Source organism: Phyllostomus hastatus, unplaced genomic scaffold, assembly GCF_019186645.2.
Source record: "Phyllostomus hastatus isolate PE091 unplaced genomic scaffold, TTU_PhHast_1.1 phas_scaffold_1066, whole genome shotgun sequence".
NCBI classification, from domain to species: Eukaryota; Metazoa; Chordata; class Mammalia; order Chiroptera; family Phyllostomidae; genus Phyllostomus; species Phyllostomus hastatus.
In genome coordinates, this window is record NW_025334004.1 from 30,802,785 (window position 1) to 30,822,067 (window position 19,283).

The 19,283-nt window shown below is 65.0% G+C and overlaps 1 protein-coding gene across 1 annotated transcript in view; it reads right to left on the minus strand.

Moving 5' to 3' along the window:
* The window catches only part of CTBP2 (C-terminal binding protein 2), a 106,655-nt gene that overhangs the window by 23,053 nt on the left and 64,319 nt on the right, over positions 1 to 19,283 (minus strand). The window contains exon 4 of the mRNA XM_045854374.1: positions 4,063 to 4,219. Coding sequence (XP_045710330.1) covers positions 4,063 to 4,120 — 58 coding nt within the window. The 5' untranslated portion in view covers positions 4,121 to 4,219. The remainder of the gene's footprint in view (positions 1 to 4,062; positions 4,220 to 19,283) is intronic.

Sequence of the window (19,283 nt, forward strand, 5' to 3'; positions counted from 1 at the left end):
ACCAAGGCCAGCAGACCTCACTGCCCTCCCTCCTCAGGGGACAGCCAGGCCCCGAGTCGGGGCACCCGCAGCCAGCCCCCCCTGCCACGGCAGCCCTGGACTCGAAGGCGGGGGAAACCCTGAGCTGCCCACCCCGGCCCGCGGAGCCCAGGCTGCTGCGCCCACCCCGTCCGGCTCCCCGGGGGTGGGTGCCCGAGGTCCATTGCTGAGGTCAGTGGGCTATGCAAAGCAGAAACTGACCAGAGAACAGGAGGGAAGAAACCGGCAGCAATCTGGGGGTCCTGGCTTCCCAGTCACCCCTAACTGCTGTCATTCGGTCGAGCTGTGTGGGACATGCCGCTGCAGGTCTGTGGTGCTTCAGAGCCACGACGGCTGGGCCGCCCGGGGGCCTGCCGTGAGGGAGGAGCCGGCTCCTGGGAGGTGCTGCCGAGGCCCGAGGGCAAACACTTATCCTGGGGGGGGCGGGGGGGGGGGCGGGGGGCGGGGTGCAGCCGAGGGGAAGTCAAGTCAGGTCAGGCGGCAGAAGGGTGGATCCCCAACCAGGACAGGATGCCTCGGCCAGGGGAAGCCGGGACCCGCGGTGAAGGCGACGGCAGCAGTCCCAGAGCCAACCAAGATGGCGCCAGTCCCCACCCCCGACCCCCCAAAGGGAGACAGAGCCTTCTGCACACGGGGCCCCCAGCCTCGAGTGACTGCAGAGTAAATAAACCTCCCTGCCCAGGGCCCACGGCCCGCACTGGCGGGGAGGAGCTCAGCCCCCCGCAGGCAGCTCCTGGGACGCTCCAGCCAGACCGCTCCCCCCCTCCCCCGAACCTCTGGAGCAGGGGCACCGCGGCCCAGGATGTCCATCCCCCACAGGGCGTGAAGACTCGCAGGGCCCCCCTGTGTGTTCACGGGACCAAGGTGACTGTGGGCGATCACACAGCTACCGGAAGTGCGGGTAACTGCTCCATCCGCACGCATCGTCCCGCCCGTACCATTATAACGCACAGCTCTGGAATCCCATCTTAAAAGCCCACATTTTGGGGCCGCTTAGAGATGTCTATTATGAATGACTGTGGACTGTGTACGGACGGCGAGCTTCAGCACTGTTTCTTTACAAAGTGATCTAGACATCTTTGCTTCGTGACCACTCGGGGGCCACCGATGTCCCACAAAGACTTCCTGTCTCGGTGACACGCTCGCTGCGGCAGGAGGAACCAAGCGACATCGGGGAGGCCCCCCCACGGCCCTCCTGCAGCACCCCCTGACACGTCCTGACCTCCGGGTGACACGGCCGCGCAGGGAGGGCTCCCAGGGTTTACAGCTGTGCCGACTCCAGCTGCTCGCCGCTCCCCACGTCCGCCCACAGCCCAGCTCGGTCACCGCGGCCGCCTCCTGTCTGTGCCCGCGAGCACAGCCCTGCGGTCACAGGGCGGGACACGCCCTCCCGAGGTGCTCACGAAGGGAGCTCTGCCGAGAGTGTCCCCAGCAGCGTCTCCCCAAGCGCCCAAGACGAACTCTCTCCTTCCCCCACCCTGTGTATCCTCGGTGGCCCCAGGAAAGGAAGGTGCTCAGTGATTTATCCCGCCCCAACCCACAACAGCAGTCCTAACCCCCAGCCCCCTGCAGAGCCGCCGTGGTTTGTCACAGCTCCACGCCCCCGGGGCTCTTCTGCGCCCCCTCCAAGGAGCCGGAGCCGAGTGGCAGCCCGCGCTCTTCTCCGCCCGCCCGCGCGCACACAGCCGGGCCGGACCAGCCACCCACGTGTGCTGCGCCCCCTGTCAACGCTCCGGCCGGCGCGGCGCATGCGCGCGGCACGCCAGGTTCGCGGGCAAACAGACCCGCGCAGGGGGAAGCCAACGCCCGGCCACACCCCGAGGCGGGGCTGCGGGAAGGAGTGCAGAGCGCGTTAGACACGTAAAAACGGAAGGTTTCCTTAAAAAAAATTAAAATTGGGATGTCAAGCCAGCTCTCGCAAGGCCGTCATTCCAACTGATTCGGACGGAGCCCCGCAGACCCGCCGGTGGGGAGCAGGCGGCCCCCGGGCCGAAAGCGCGGCAGCCCGGGCGGGGGCCCCGCCCCGGGCAGTGGCACCGCCTCTCCTGCAGGAGGCGCTGCGCCAGCCTGTACGTGCGAGGGGCACCGCGGAAGCAGCATCGTGGGACGGCGGCCGCACTGACCGGAGAAATGTCTCTCCCAGGACGTGGGTTAGAAGTCACAGCCCAACCACCTAACCCCGGGGTGTCTAGCTGGGGGTGGCTATGGAGCAACTTTAAAAATGTGAGACTGCTCCCCTCCCAAGAACACCTCCGGGTGGGGGTGGGGTGACAGGAAGCTTCTGCTGCAAGAAACGGGCGGGAACTGGTGGACCACGCCTGGGGGCGGGGGCGTGGTCTGAAAAGAGGGCCCAAGGTCTGCCCTAGAAACGGAGGAGAGGTCGCCTTGGCTCCCACCCGACCACTAGCTGAACCCCGGGGCCGAGGGGGCGGAGCCGGTGCGCAGGCATGCCCGACCCCGACCTCGGAATGGTGACCACTGGGAGGGACCTCCCGGGCCGGGGACACAGTGCCCTAAGTCGAAGCGCCTTCCCAGTGCAGGGTAGAAGTTAATTTTAAGGATCCCCACTCAGTTGGGTGAAGGCGGATTATGGGACATCGCACAGACCGACGGGCCTCCGAGTTTTCAGTGCCAATGCCTCCTGCAAGAAACGGGCGGGAACTGGTGGACCACGCCTGGGGGCGGGGGCGTGGTCCGAAAAGAGGGCCCATGGTCTGCCCTAGAAACCGAGTAGTCCGAAGGCCGGGGGTTAGGGTGGGTTAGGGAGACCGTGGAGACACGAGGACGCAGCGCCCCGGGTCCTCCTCTGGTTTCTGTGGAGGCCGAGACGCCGGCCCGACGGGTGGGGTCCCGTCTCTGTGTTGGACCGCACCGTGCGGGCGGCTCAGTTCCCGGGCGGCGGCGGGGGCGGCTCACACCGGGAACGACCCTACAACAGGCACGCACCGCAGGCCCTACAGTGTCGACTGCTGTATTTACACCTTTCTCTCAGAGGATTCTGGAAAAGCCCCCCCCGCCCGTACATTTCTCTGTTTCTATAAGAAGAAAGCAAACGACACTAAGCTCATCCAACGGGGAACGCGGCTGAAGGGACCAGCACTGTCCAGTGAGCGCACTCCTCTGTCCATCTGTCTGCAGGCCCGCACATTTTAAATGTTGGCTTAAAACAAGGCCTAAGCCCCAGCCCGCCCCTGCGGCAACCCCCGGAAACCTCCACAGCCACTCCCAGCTGGACGCAGAGTACGCTTGCTCTGCAGCCCCCGCGCCCCTTGGGGGGCGCAGGCACCGGCACAGCTCGGCGTTGGAGCCTCTGCCACCTCCACTCGGAGAACAAACAATCCCGTGCGGCCGGCCGGGCGGAGGGGTCCGGGGCGGGCACACCCCGCCGGAGCCCAGCCTGGCGGCAGGGAGCCCGCGCTGCGAGCCCCGGCCGGAGTCCTCCCGCCCACTCACCAGGAGCGGGTGGTGCGTCATCAGCGTTTCGGAGTTCCGTCCCTAGGTTTCCATTAGCTTTTAACTATGTTTATTTTCCCTTTCACGAATAAAACACTTCCAGACGTTTTCAAAGATACCAGGGATGTGAACACGTCACGAGGGGCAAGGCTGGGCTCCCCAGGAATCATCTTGTGATTTAACCTTGTAAATATCTTAATTCGAAGCAGAGCACGCCCGAGCTTCAGGAAGCAGGAAAGATGGCCCTAATACACAGCATCTTTCACGTGCAGAGAGATCCAAGGTGAGTGGTGGCCCGGGGGGAAGGACCTCAGGGCCCACTTCCTCCCCAGCTTTCCTCCCAGCCCCACCCCTACCTGGGAAGCCAGGCCCTGGTCCTACTTAAGGTCAGGCCTCCTGACCACAAGGCCAAGGCTGGAGCTGCTGATGGTGGGAGGTGCCTGGCGGGGGTGGGGGCGCGGGACACAGTCTGACCGGGGACCGGGTGAGACCGACCGGTGAGCAGGCCGCAGACCCGAGGGCAGGACGACTCGCCTCCGGCCGGAAACCGCCCACCACGCCGGCTCTTACCTTCGCAAATCCTGTCCAGTCGCTGTCGCTTGACTTTGTGCTTGTCCACCAGGGCCATTCTTCGTCGGACTCTGCAACTCGGGTTCGAAAGGCCAAGCGGTCCTCTAAGAATCAGGGGAACTCGCGGGAGTCTGCGGGCATTACGCCACTACGGACCCTGGAACAAGAAAAGAATCCTTACTCTCCGGACACCCTGGGGCACAGGACAACAGGGCACTCGGGAGGTGGCGGCCGCTCTCTGCAGCTCCCTGGGCCCACGCCTGCCTTCCACTCGTGACAGGAAGCGCAGGGCCGCATGCAGGACCGCGGTCCTCAGCTGCCCGCAGCGCTGGCCCGCAGCGCCTGATCTCCTGCCACTGACTTCAGGGCGGCTGAATCGGAGTCATCATATGCCAACGCCGGAGACCCAGCGACAGCCGCTCGGCCGGCCCTGTGCTTGTGCGGCCGCACAGGGCAGAGACACAGCGGGCAGGCTCACCAGCCACAGGACCCCCGGTCCCGGTCCCTGCTGTATCTGCCCCGAGGTGCAGCCACCCGGAGCTGGGCGCGAGGCCGCCAGGGGGTTCACGAGTCAGGGCCACTGCTGAGCACAACACAGGCCCCGGCCCCACCCCCACCAGCACCTGGAGGGGGCCGGTGTGAGCGAAGGCCCGGCGGGCTGCTGGCCCCGACTCTGGAGAGCGGCGGTGGTGGCCGTGGGCTCCAGGCAGAGGTGAGCCAGAGAGGAAGGGCCACCCACTTGGGTGGGGTGTTTGGGAGTCTCCAGAGGGGACCCAAGTGCCCCCTGAGGATGGGGCCATGCCGCCCAGTCTGGCTGTGGAGGGCGTCCACCGCTGCGGGTTTGGGGGTGGGGGGGCTCTGACCCTCACTCCCTGCTCCCCCCTGCGCGCCCCGAGCCCCGGCTCCCGACCCATGGCCGCAGTCTGATGTGGACGAGACGCACGCGCGGAGAGAAGCTGCCCTCAGTCACCCAGCTAGTACCGGGGACAGGAGCCCAAGTGAGGCTCCAGGGTCAGTGGCGAGGACTGTCACGTGCGGTCACTCTATCGAAGGCTGGAGTGCAGGTGTGGCCACGGAAAGGTAGGTGACTTCCTGGTAATTAGTGGCTCATTTCCCAGCGTGGAGGCTGAGGAAGCACCCCAAAATTTATGGCAATAATTATGTGATGATTGTCTACAAGAGCGAGGCAAAAGTACCACTTCTGATCACGTCAGTAATTCGTGCAACGCCCCCACACCTGGGGCGACCGTCCTGGGTCAGCAGGACGGGCCACCACCGGGAAGCCCTGGGTGGGTGAGGAAGGCGGAGGGGGTGTGTTTTTTAAGTCCGGGTCTGCTTTTGCTGGACGAAGGCGACCACGCAAAGGGCGGTGAGGTGGGGCGCGGTGTCTTCACTGTGGCCACCTCCAGAGTAGCGGACAGAGGGCAGGACTGCTGGGCCTGAGCCAGACCGGGATACGGCGTGGCACCCCCTTGGACTCCGCAGTGACGCCAGAACCCTGCGTCAGGCGCCTCGTCGGAGGGGCAGAGAATTAATTAGTTCATATTTGCGAAGTGCCGCAGAGATGAAAAACGACAGCATTATCGTCCGAGGCGAGATGGATTTCACACCCTCCTCCTGCAATTCCCCCAGCGAGGCGCAATCATTCTTTCCGCTTTCCTTTGAATTTTAATTTGTATAATTAGATGGCTTCCTGAAAAATTGATAAGCAGGATCTCGATTATACAATCAAAGGGAAGATCAAGCATCAGCTTACATAAATTATCTGTAACCTATTATGTAAAAAAAAAAAAATTTTTTTTAAAAGGAACTGACGTTTGTGCCTGGCTTTCTGGAGGGGGGCTCGGGAATGCTATTCATGGCTGGCCCTTCCGCGGGCGCCCCCAGCCGTGGCGCCACCCTGTTTCGGGTGGGCCGTGCCAACAGCAAGCCTGGACTTGCACGGCCACCAGGCGGGTCTGGCCCGGACTCGCAGGTTTCAGCTGCCTCCCACAGTATTTCTTCCGAAGCAAGAATGCTTGAAACGTGGCATTTCTGTCTTCTGAAGGAGCAAGCTATTTGCAAGGACTTAGTTAACACAGCCCTCCCCCAGACGACAGGGACGGGCCATCCTGGGAGCTCGGCCGCGCGGTCTCCGGCTGGTGCCCACGCAGAGAACACCTTCACCCCGCCTCCCACCCCAGCCCTGCTGCGAAAGCCAACCTCTGCCGTCACTGTCTGCCTACTGGTCGGCGCCCGCAAGGCACACGTGTTTCCCCGGCTGCACCTATCACGGCAGCCACACCACGCGGCCAGTCACCGCCGGGCGACAAAGGAAGGACCCGAGGGCGGACAGGAGGGGCCCGTGTGAAACTGGAACACTCCCTGCCACGCAGCGGCGGTTCTGCAGGTGGTAACAGGGCTCTAGAACCCACTCGCAGAAGGAGGGGCTAGGCAGGCCCCGTGTTTGCAGAAGAAGCGCCGTATAACCCACACGCCCGTGATCAGAATCACGAGGACACGCACGCGGAAGGGGGCAGGACGTGCCACACGCCCTGCGATGTGCCCCCTGGGTGTGGGTGGGGGTCACTGCGCGGAAGGCAAGACCTACAGGAATCGAATCGCCAAACAGCCGCTCTTCCTACCGTCCTGGGAATCCCCCCCCCACCCCGCCCCGCCCCGGGGCGGCCCCGTCCCGTTCCCTAGCTGGGGAGGGCTGGTATGGGGGTCTCCACTGCCCCACCCGCCCTCGGGTCTGGTATTTTTATGGGGCTCCTGTACGTACAAAGTGAAAACTGTGATTTTCTGCAGTCAATCTGTCTTATGTCAATTTAATTACTACACCAGCCAAAGAACCCAGAAGGAAGGAAGGAAATTTTTTTCTCCCCAACAGATGAAAACATTTGGTGCAAAACAGCAGGCCCCCGAGACCGCCCACGCCTTCCTTTGGAGAGACAGACTCCCCCCTGCTCCCTCTGCCCCCACCTCTGCTCTGAGGTCACCGGCAGGACCCTTAACCACACGCTGCGGCTTCACCCGGTTCCTGGAGCCCGGCCTGTCCGCCCGCCGCTCAGGTCTGGGAACACAACTGTTCGTCTCTCCCCAGGGGATGCGGAGCAGCCCAGCCCTGGGGTGGCGAGGCCCCGCCCTGGTCGCATTCCCTCCAGCTGCTCCCTGGGCCCCACCCTCAGGCCCCCGGGGCCGATGCAACGTGACTGTCCCAGACGGAAGTGCATAGATAGCCCGAGGTCTGCCCGGATCCACCGGCCTCTCCCAACACCCAACACCCGGAGGCCAGGCGCGCCTCCGAGGTCAGACACCCTGGGATTTTAAAAAGCCCAGAGCCGTTGCACCGTGTGGGGTGGCCCCCAAACCAGCCGTGGGCATTTCTGCACTGGCACCCGTGGGCAGGCACCAACTGGGCTAATACACAGAAGGCAAAAGAAGACCCTTGCCGACGCAGGCCAGGTCAGTCTGCCGCCAAGCGGGTCACAGAAGGGATTCAGGCTTCAGAGCTTTTTACAATTTGGGGGTCAGGTGAGGAACTGTGGGCCTGTGACCTTCCTTGCTTCTAACCCCGCCAAATACATCCTCTGGGGCTACGAAGGGGACAAGGAGACGCCATGTGAAGACCCTGCCGCCTGCCCAGAGCCCCTGGTGTCAGGGAGGAGAGAGGCACGTCCTGAAGCGTGGGGCAGCCCAGTGCCGGTGGGGTGTCCGGGGAGGCCGGAGGCCGCCCCTGGGGGGAGGCGATGGAGGGAGGGCGCTTTGGCTGAGTCTCCCTGGATTCGACAGCGAGCGAATCCTGCTCTTTAGGGTCCTTAGCAGGCGGCGAACCCACGAGGCCTGGTGCTAAACACGAACCCACAATCCCAGGGACTTCACCTGCTGAAAGCCACGCTCCAGGGCAGGGGGCCGAGAGGAAGCAAGCCAGGACCTCCCGGATGGGCCCTCGGGCCGCGTCTGAACCGACACTCAGTGCTGGCCCCCCACCCCGCGCCCCAGAACACGAGAGGCTCCTGCCTTAGGAGTTTCCACACACTTCCAGAGCACCTGGCATGCAAATGTGCTTGAAAACCAATGTTGTTGCTTTAGTTAACGATCAGAGGCACAGGCTCCCCCCTCCCGCCCCAGTGCTCTCTGGCCCCGCCTCCCCTTCCGCATGACAGAGGCCGAGAAGTCGGGGTGAACGGGTCAGCACCCTCAAGTTCTAGGCGGACGGAAGCAGTTCCGCCCTGACCCTGACTCCACCACGCACGGGTCGTTCCGTACTGAGAACAAGAACTCTTTGTAGAAGGTTCATGTCCAGAACATTGGGAAGTCCTCCTAAAGGGCCCCCAGGGAGACCTCCACTGCGGAGAGGTCACCCCAGGGCGCCCCCCGGCCGCCTGACGGGGTGTCTGCAGCCTGGGCAGGGCCTCCCGTAGCCAGAGCCCAGGATGGCGCCACTGAGCTCCTGCGCAACTTTAAATCGCGTCACCTGAGGGACGCAGCGTGTGGGTGGGGACTGAGAATGTTTTTAGGGCAACTTTGGCTTATTGGGCTTATTCTGACGCATATGGATTGCACTTGTGCTTCAACGTCTAATAGAGATGATCGCCCTGGGTGGCGTCGCTCCGTGGATTGAGCGTGGGCTGCGAACCAAAGCGTCGCAGGTTCGATTCCCAGTCAGGGCACATGCCTGGGTTGCAGGCCCCGGCCCCCAGCAACCGCACATTGATGTTTCTCTCTCTCTCTCTCTCTCGCTCTCGCTCTCTCCCTCCCTTCCCTCTCTGAAAATAAGTAACAATTAAAAAAAAAAAAGAAAGAGAGACGGCCACAGGAATCGACTGTCATCAGACAGACAGCGACGGTGAGATCTCAGACGTTCAGAAACCTGAAGACTCTGCCTCGTGACTTCTGGCCGCGCTCTCCTCGGGGCGTCCGCCTGCCTCGCCGCCCTCGCCACACCCCGGCCCGTCTGTCTGCGGGCGCCGAGAGGCCCCGAACCCGCGGGCAAGGGCCCTCAGGGCCTGTGAGGAGCCCGCCTCCAGCTCCAGCCCTTCCGCAGGCCCGGTGATGGGGCCCTTCGGCCGGCAGAGGGCGCCACACGCCCTGCATGGCCTCCTGCAGGGACCCGCGTGGCAGTGCCCAGGCTCGCCCAGCTCGTTTCCATGCCAACGCGGGCTCTCCCAGACCACGGAGCACGAGACCAGACACCCCGGGAGGACAGGACACTGCCTCTCCTCCCAATCTCAGGATGCGCAAGGACGGACCCCTCCAACCCCCTCGGAGAAAACACGCAGGAGCTTCAGGAACTTGAACAGCCAGGGGTGGGGGAGGAGAGGGGGACCCAGGCGCCCCGCCTGCTGTGTGTCCTCTGGGCCGCAGCTGAGGTTTCCTGGCCGAACAGGCCGAAGGCCAGGCTGGGGGTCCCCGATGCAGGAAGGACCCGAGACCACCCTGAAGGACGATTCTCCATCACACCCCCGAGTCCTGTTTGCAGACGCGCCCCCGAAGGGTGGCCAGCGGTGACAAAGAAAGGGAACCGCTCGCAGAGACCCACAGGGCGGCCTCGGCAGACCGCCGTTTCCGGGCCACCACACACCTGACTGAGGGCGACCGCACAACCCTCCTCGCCCCCAGGCGTGCGTGCGGTGTGGACCTGGGACAACCTCAGGACCTGCGGCCTTTTCAGGAGAGGGACTCCCTGGGAGGGGGAGGGGGGAAAAAGCGGCTTTCCCAACCCCACCGGGGGCTGTCCTTCTGGGCCCCTTACCCGGGACTTGCACCTTTGAGGCCTCCCCGGGTCACCGTGCTCTAAGAAGGGACCGAGGATGCAGTGCACCAGCCCCTCCCTCCCTCCCCACACCTGCAGGGCACCCAGGGGTTCAGTCTGCAGGGGGAGGGAGGGCTGGTTTAGTCCTGGGGGCTGAAGTAGGGGACACGTGTCCCGCCAGTCCCCACACCTCCACAGGACCCGAGTCCTCTCTCACCGCCACTCCATGCCAGGGTTACCATAGCAACAGATGCCCCAAAGCATATCTTTCTCTTGGCCTGAACCTGGCAGGGGATGCCTTCGGAAGGGCTGGCATGCACGCGGAGATCCGGAGGCCCCCACCCACCCCGCCCCCAGCTCTGCCTCCTGGCACAGCCTCTCTGCCCTCCCGGCTCTGACATCACAAGCCCCTCCCACCTTCTTCCTAACCCCACAGGTGGGTCTCACTCTGACCTCTCGGAAGAGGGTTCTCTGCTCACAGCCCACTCCGAGGTGGACACCCGCGAGGCCTGTGGGCCGCCTGGCGGCCAGGGAGAGGCTGCGAGGTCAGCAGGCGTGGCGCAGGGCCGGAGGTGCTGGGAAAGGGCCCTCCGCCTGCCTGGGGAGACACAGCCGTCGGACGGGATGTTGGAGGCTGGGGCCCTTCCTCTGCTTTTAAAGAGCAAGTGTCTGGAAGAAAGAGCCCACTCCAAACCCAGCCACCTGCCTGGGGCAGTAGGGACCCGGCCTCCCAAGTTCAGAGAGTGGCCAGCTGAGGACCAACCAACCAATCTCTGAGCAACCGTGCCCAGACCTCGCAGCCCAGCCTGATGCGGCCAGGTGAGGCTGCGCCCCCTCGCCCAGCCCAGCGCATCGCCCCCTGCGCCGGAGTGGCCGGCACCTCGGGGCCCTGAAACGCAGCACTCCGAGTGTGCCTGGGCTGGCCTGGCCGGCATCATGCACAAGGTGCCGCCTGGGGCTTATTTATGGGGACCCTGCAGGCGTGGGAGCCCTGAGGAGTCAGGACACCTGGACACCGTTCACGTCCCCGTGCAGGAGGGCGCTGCAGGGACAGGCAGGCTCCCGAGCGCCTCCCACAGGCCCCCAGGCCCTGCCTTGACCAGCCCCGGCCTGGAGGCGATGGCAGTTCACAGCCCTGATAAGGGAGGTCTGGAAGCACACGCCGTATTTCGCCAGGTAAGTGCTCACTTTTCCACTCAAATTTTTGAGGGGAAAACAAGGATGCACATTATATGTGGGTATAGTAATCCCACGTATAATGTGCACAAAAACACGGCAAAAACACAGCAACACACCCTGTTAGCCCGGAGACCAGCGAGCGCAGCGGCCCCCGTGTGGACTGGGGACGCACTCCCAGGTGGGGCGGAGTCCTGGAGCCCCAGCACCCCGGCGACTGCATCTGCACACGGGGAACCAAGGTCACTGGGGTGGGCCCCGATCCAACATGACTGGGTTCTCCACGAAAACGGGACTTTTGTTGGACAGAGGGACAGACCGAGAAAGACCATGTGAGGACAGGGAGAGGCGGCCACCGACACGCCAACGAGAGGGGCCCGGGACAGACCTCCCCCCCAGTCCTCAGAAGGAACTGGACCCGGCACCCTGGCCTCCGACTCTGGCTCCCAGAAGAGCAGGACAGTCAGTTGCTGGTGGTTGAGCGGCGCCGTCGGTGGCCCTTTGTGACGGGGCTTAGAAAATGCAAACACACACAGCACACAACCCTGACTGCAGAGGTTCTCCAGAAGTCAACAGCTTCCGGTGAATCCAGACACCACGCACAGCACTGCAGCCGCCGCTGCAGCCACTGAGCCTCCAGGAAAGCGAGGGGACAGCGCTGCTCCCCCACTGCCACGCGCAAAGTCCCCCGTGCCGCTGGTACGTCCACAGGGCTAGCTGATGGGGCGCCCTAAAAAGGACGCAGTTCCATCCCCCGAATCACAATGGCCCCTGCCACCCCGAGACAGCCAGCAAGGGGCCACAAGCCACGGGGGAAGAACCCGCGCTGGTCTGCAGTGTGGCCATGGCCCCTCTGCCCTCCCGAGGCGGCCTCTCGGCCTCTCGGCTCACCCCAGACAGGGGCCCCGGCCGGCCGAAGACGCTGAGGTCTCCGGAGAGCCACAGCTCCACCTCGAAGGAGCGAGCAGAGCGAGGAAGGGGCGAGGCTGGTGCGCACTGGCTTTGAGAAGTCAGAGCCCACACACCTCCGGGCTCTGGCTGAGGGCTAGGTGGGCGTCCCAGACACTTGGGGGGAGGAGGCACTCCTGCCACCTCACCCGACTTGCCAGGGCCCTGTCCTGCCCTAGGGCAGGGCAAGGGGGCTGGAGGGTCTGCAGATTTGGGGAACGACGGCGGGGGGGGGGGGGGGGATGGCTTCGAAAGGAAAGGAAGAGGCACGCTTCCGCACCCGCACTCACACTGGAGGGGGCTGAGAGGCCGCCCTGCCTGCGGGTGGGCACCGGCCAGCGACGCCCTGTATGCCCAGTGACACGGGAACCAGGGACCCGGCGCAAGCTCCGGCTCCCCACTGCGGCCGTGGGTGGGGAGGACACGCAAGCTGCGAGGAGTCCACGGAAGGTCTTCAGGGCCACACGCCCTCCTCCACGAGGCCACAACCTGCCCTGTCGCTGCGTGGGGCAGGCCCCTCCTTGCTGTGGGAGCCAGAGAAAGAACCGCTGCACCATGGCCCCCAGGGAACCGCCGCCTGGACGCATCCCCAGCGCACACCCTGCTCCTAACAGACAGACCCGACGCGGTGCCAGGTGCCAGGGCTGCTGACGGGAGGCTCCTAAGTGCTGCGCCCCGTCCAGCTCGGTTGGCCCCGGGAAGCTCCCGTCCCCAACACCGGCCACCCCACAGGCCCAGGGACAGAGGGTCCGCTGGGACGCCACTCACTGCGGACACTTGGCGTGCATTCCAGGGCCAGGCTCGGCCTGCACGGCTAAGCCCAGGCACCGAGGGCCTTCACTTGGACCGGCCCCGCCCATAGATCCGGGACATGGAAGGGATCTACCAGAGACGGGACCCCGCCCTGAGAATGCAGCCCCTAGGCCCCCCTCGGCCTGGCAGGGCGCTGGGTAAACAGCCTCCTGCTTCCCTCCTCCCAGAAGTGGCCCTCGAACCGCACCACCACCGAGGCTGACCGCTCCGCGTCGGGGAAGGCAGTCTGCTCAGAGGTCCAGAGTGGAAACATGACCCTTTCCCGTGACGCGGAACGACAGAGGCGGACTCTGAGTGCAGCTGTGGGCGCGGGCACACAGACCCACACGTGTGTGCACAGATGCACATGCTCCGGGAGCCCCTGACAGCTTCTTGGAATCGTGCAATTTCTGGAAGATTCTGAGACTCGAGACGTTCCCAAATCCAACTGTTGCCCGAACAGACTGGTTCGGAACCTGAGACTCGACGACCCCAGGTCACTGCTGGCCCGTGTTTCCGCGCACCCCCAGGAGCCCTGTCACCCCTTTCTGTGGAACCCACAGCTCCCCTCCGTTCCCGGAACACCGGGGCACCGCTCCTGGCTGCGGGTCCCCCTGGCTCTGGGGGCAAAGAGCAGGATGGGCAGAGACAGGAGACGGGGCGCCCCTATTCTCAGAGGGGAGCCCCGGAAGGGTTAAACGGATTTTTAGAAACAAAAGTTATGAAAACGGCCCCAGTACAACTTGATGAGGTCAGCGACTGGAGAGGCCTAATGACACTTGTAAGAAAAACCATCTGTCGGGGTCAAGAGGTCGGCAGGAAGTGAGTGGGACTCCCGCGGCTCCGATTGGCCGGGCGGGCGCTCCTAGAAAGAGCCACACAGGGCTCAGCTTAGCCCGGAGGAACAACAAAAACCGCCTTTCAGCCGTCCTCCGAGAGCCCCCCTCCCTCTCCGAGCAGCCGCGCGCCGAGCCGCGCGGCCCGCCCAGGGCCGAGGCTGGCCACCAGCGCTCTGTCCCCCGCCCGTCGGCCAGCAGGGCCGCAGCGCTCCTGACGGGCCGTCTCTGGGGAACGATGTTCCTGCCGCGTCCGCTGCCCGTCTGGGCCACAAACTCGCCGGTTTTGCCTTTTGGGTGGAAAACAACTCGGGTCACTTGAATAGCGAACGTTCCAATAAATCCATCGTCACAAAAGCCGAGAGAGGAGGTTTCCGTGGAAAAACAGGAAGCCCTGGTACACAGTACACACGGCTTAAAAACAGGGCCAGCTCGGGTGCGGACGAGGTCCCAGCCCCCAAGGCCTGTCCCCGCCTGGTGTGTTCAGGACCCACTTACCTTCGCACCCTCCTCCAGGACGCACCGGGCTCCTGGGGCGACGGGCCGGCCGCCCCCTGCCCCCTGCCCCGGGGCTGCCGGCATCCGGACGCCGCCTCCTGGCACGTACGCTGTTTGTTCTTCACAGACGGTCACAGGGCTCGACAGAAGCTCTGGCCGTCGGGACAAACCTCCCGGGCCGCTACCTGAACTTCACCCCAGAACGGCAGCACGGCAGCCGGACACACACGGTTTCCCTTCTTCCCAAAGGCACCCACTGGAAGGGCACGGGTACAAGGAAGCCCCGCCCGAACGCTGCGGCTCGGGCAGGGCCAGCACCGGGTGCACAGCGCCGCGTCCCTGAGAGGCCTCTGTGGGCCACCCTCGCGCCGAAGCCGCCCTTCTCCCGCCCACACCGCGCTTTCCGCACCAGCCGCCCGGCACCAGGAGGGGCGTGCACCGTGACTACACCCTCACCAGGACACCACACCACACCACACCACACCGGCCTGCAGGAAGACCGTCGCCAGCACCAAAGCCCACGGCCCACAGCCGGGGTCTTCCAGGGCCCGCAGAAGGCTTTCCTGCCCCTGGGGCGCGCACAAGGTTTCCGCACACCAGGGCCCGGCAGGTCGGGCTAAGTGGCTGTCCCACGCAGCTGCTGGCCCAGAAGGGAATGTAAAACAGAGGCCGAGCTCCAGCGGAGAACACTGGTCGTTCGGGGTTTGTGCTGTCAGTTTACGGACGAGGGCAGTCAGCTGCTGCTGTGTGCAGAGCAGGAGGCACGCGGTTTCGCTTAAAAAATGAAACTAAAGACCCGGGTCCGTGGACAGCCGCGGTGAGAGAGGGAGGAAGCGCGGAGTCCGCAACGTCAGAAAGCACCGTGGCTCCGAGGAGCCTTCCCTCAGACCTGCCCCCGGGAACCCGCCCCCCCGTCCCAGCCGGACGGCTGCCCCCAGGCTGCACCCCACAGAGCCACCGCCCGAGGGCATCTCGAGGAACCCACCCCCCGAGTGGCCGGAGGAGGACCTGACGTCCAGCCCGCTCTGGGCCCGCTGGGAGCCGGGGAGCCAGGGGCAGGGCACGCTGGGTGTGGGCGCCTGGCTTTGCTGCTTTTCTGGGGAAGCCATGTAGGGCGACATGGGGTTCAGGGTCAGCCTGGACGGAGGCCGCTGCCCTGTGCACACGATTCCTGCCCCCACCATGGGGCCCTCCTCACCCGGGACAGAGGCTGGGCCTTTTCCAGCAGCTGCAGAGCACGCCGGCCGAGAACCGCCCACCCACGCCGTCCTCGGGAAGAGCGAACACGGCGGAGAACGGGAACGCACGGGTCAGCCTGGCGGAGGCGCACGCGCTGCACACGGACATTTACTTCCGTGTGCATTGCTACCCTTCACGGCAGTGCCGGGGGAATCCACGCGGGCCACGCCGCCCCGGCCGCTCAGCCCTGCGCCTTTGCCCCGCACTGCGGGGGGCGCACACAGCCTGCTGCCGCCGCATCTCAGGGCGACGCCCCCAGGCACTCGGAAGTATCTGAGTTCCAGTCCAGTTTTAAAAAAGAAAAGGTCTCCAGTGGCTTTTAAATGGAAATGCGATTTTCTCGGCTCACGACGACGGGCCGTGGGGCCCACACGCCTGCCCCGTGCGTGGGCCTGCGCACACACGTGTTGTGGCTCCTGGCAGCCTGGTCCTGAGCGGGCAAGCACCCGAAATGGCTGTGGAAGGAAGTGCTGGTGTTCGGGCTTGGAGCGGAAAGTTCCGGAGCCTGGACCTCTGCCCGCTTTGTGGGGGGCAGGACGCGAACATTCCGCGTGGGCAGAGCCGAAAGGAGGTTTCAGATGATACAGAAGTTCGTCTCGTCCAGCAGAGGCCGCTCCGCCGGAGACACTCCCCCCCCCCCCCCCCCCCGCCCCCCAGAGGGCAAGGCGCCCAGTCCAGGGCCGGGGCCCCCAGCCAGACATCCCACCAACCAGGGGCACGGGGGTGGGGACGGAATGCAGCCTCACGCCTGTAAATGTTTTTTTTTCCTGGTTCTGGAACCTTCCGGCCTGCCCAGGTGTGCCCCAGGGCACCCCACAGCCTGCCCCCGTTAGATCCAGCCTCCCCGTCGCCCCTGCAACCCCGGACACCCACCGGGCTCCCGCGGAGCCCAACAGCCCTGGTATGCACCGGTTTTGTTTTCCCTCCAAACAGCCTTCCTGGGGCCGTCCCAAGAAGCCCAGCACGCTTCTTCCAGCCCAGGCCTTGGCACTGTCCAGGGATGTTTCCAGGATGAAGCAAACTGCTAAAGCAAACATCTTATTTTCGTCCGCTGGGCCGGCCGGGCTCTCTGGAAACACACTCCCTGCGGGGACTTCCAGGGGAACTGCCCCCTCTGCTGGAGCCGTCGGCACCGACACCCTGTCAGGGAGGAAGCTGGGCGGGTGAGGGCGTGCAGCGCCCACACACACTGCGTGGGGGCGGTTTCTGCTTCAGGGGCAGCCCCGGGAAGGAACAGGGGGGCTCCCTCTCCTCCCTGCCCCCCCCCTCCAAGGCACGGGCTCTGTTTGAGACCAAATACCGATTCTCTTCAGAGTCTCTTCGGCTCTGCGAGACAGGACACCCCCCTCCTCATTAGGGCAGCCCGGGGCTCAGCCACCCGGTGACATGGGCCCGGGGGCCCGGGGGCCGGTCTGCGACAGCAGGGGCAGGGCAGGCACGAGGACGGCGCCCCTGCTGAGGTCACCAGCCCACAAGGCCGCTACAGCCCTCCCTCCGCAGCGTCCCGGGGGGCGGCAGCCATAGCAGTGACACAGCCCCAAGAGGAAGAGCCCGGGGCTCGGCTCTGCTCCAACGACGTGTGTGTGCTGGCCCGCGCTTCCCCACGGTCTCAGGACACAGTGGTGTCACGAGTGTCGTTTGAAACGACGAAGCTGAGGCCTCAGGCAGGAAATGGCTGGGGGCTGGGGGAGGTGCAGCAGGCGCTGGGGGCGCACCCCGACCCCGACCGGGCGGTGTGCCCCCCACCGCGCCCCTGCCGCTCGCGGGACCAGGGGACGGACTGCCTGCGTGGACGTGCGGCACCGGCGTCTGTACAGCCGTGGGCCGGGGCGGCCGGGGCCCGGCGTCTGCCCCGCTCGGCTCTGGTAACCAGGAGAAAGGGGAGCCCCCCCACGCCATCGGAGGCTCGCTGCTCAGAACGACTGGCGGGCACCCGTGGGCGTTCAGTGTACAGTCTTCTCTGATTTTGTGTATCTGTGTTTTCTGTAGTTTTTTTTTTTTTTTTTAAACTTCTCCCTGTAAAATGGGGACAGTGCCACCCGCTTTGCGGAGCTGTGGGACCACGGACGGCAGGCTGTCGGCACACAGCGGAGCCCCGCGGGGGCAGCCCCTGCTGCCACTGGGGTGTCACTGGGAATGAGGGACGCCGACACCTGCACCGCCCTGGGCCCCCAGGGGACAGACACCTGTGCCCGGCGACGGCTCTGGGGGTCCCGAGAGCAGACCAGGCCCCTGCCAGAAGGCAGTCTCTGGCCGGGGTGCCGAGCACACACCACACCACACCACCTCTGCCTGGACTCACCTCCACGGCGGACGGAGCTGCCACCGCCGGCTGAGCCGAGACAGCGCCGAAGAGGCACGGACATCCGCTCGCAGCCCGGCTCTGGCCACGTCCGGAACCCGAACCCTCGGGAGAGGGCACGGGCACCGCACGACAGCACCCGACACGCCCCTCCACACCACGGGCCGTCCTCGGAACCCTGCCTGGCTGCAGCCCCACGGCTCTGCCGCACCCCCCCCCGCCCCGCCAGGCGCAAAACCAGGGTGCCACTCCAGGCCCTCAGCTCCCCCCGCCAGCAGCAGCAGCAATTAGCTGCCACGTGAAGTGCGGATCCTTACCAAGTGAAGCTCTACGATTTCTCGACTCGGGGATGATGGCGCAAACTCACTAGTGGTCTAACTGCATCACCTGAGTCACTGCTGGTTTCCTGCGGTGACAGCTTTCCCGGGAGCGGGAGCTGTGCGAACTCACGCGCCTAGCACAGACTTCCAGGGCAAACCAAGGCAGGACGCCGGGACAGCGTGTCCCCCCCGGGGGTGCCCCCAGGGGCAGGCGCAGGGCGGGAACCTGCCCTTCCTCCCAGGCCGCCGCTCCACGGCACCCCGACACCCTGAAACCTCGCTGCACCCTGACCTTCGGAGCCCACTGCCGCTTAATTACCCAACCCCACCTTCCTGTAGGAATGCAGTTCTCTGAACGCATTAAAAAATGAACCGCTGCCGACTGCATTTCCATGCCCACCCTGGCCGGTGAATTCATGAACCGTGCACACGGCGCGGCGGACACCTGGACGGAGGCGAGCGTGAAAGCCCAGCGACCCACAGGCAAGGCGGCGCCTTGCCTTCGAGGGCAGAAGCCACTTGGTTCTGGCGGGAGGCGCTGGCCAGGGAGTTGGGGGGGGGCCCACCCCTCCGGGGGCTGGTCTGTCTCTCGTTGGAACTGGGCCAAGTGCGAACAGGCCGGGCCCTCACCAGGGTCCCTTCCCAGCAGACAAGCGCCCCTTCCAAAGTCCTCCCACTGAGGCCTCTCACCCCTTTGGGGCCATGCCTGGGGGCGGGGCACTCTCAGAGAGAGAGTATCTCGAGGGCCACCGACTCTTCCTCAGAGGGTCACAGCTCCAAGTCCCGAGGGACAAGCGCCCCCAACGTAAAATCAAGAAGTTCAGTTACGTTGCGAAACACCAGCATCACAGCCCACGTACGAGTCTGCCGCTCCCCTTTCTGTGTATCCGCGGTGGATGCTCTGAATCCACTTTCGTCTCTTCCTCTCCCGCAGAATTTGAAACGACAGCTGGAGGCTGCAGCGCCCAGCCTGCTGGTTCTGCACTTCTGGCCCCTCCCGGCCCCGGGTGGGGAAGTGGGCCGCGGCCGAGGTTTGCGGTCAAGGTCACAGGAAGAGGGGGAGAAGGAAACCTTTCTGGTTTGGCCACTGAGCTCAAAGCGGGCTCTGTTCTCTGCCTCCTCCTCGGCCACGCTGTGCGCCCTCGGGGTTTCCGACTCCCGGGTCTCCCCGCACCCCGCACCGGTCCTCGGCTGCCGCTCACTCTCACGGTCACCGCAGACACACGCCCACAGGTAACGTGGCGGTGGCGCCACGTGGGCCGTGACATGCTCTGGGAGCAGGACAGCGGCTCTGACGCGGGGATAGAAGGTCTGTCCCCAGAAGTCACACAGACGCGGGGCCTCTGCTCCAGGCTGGGAGCCGGGTCCCACAG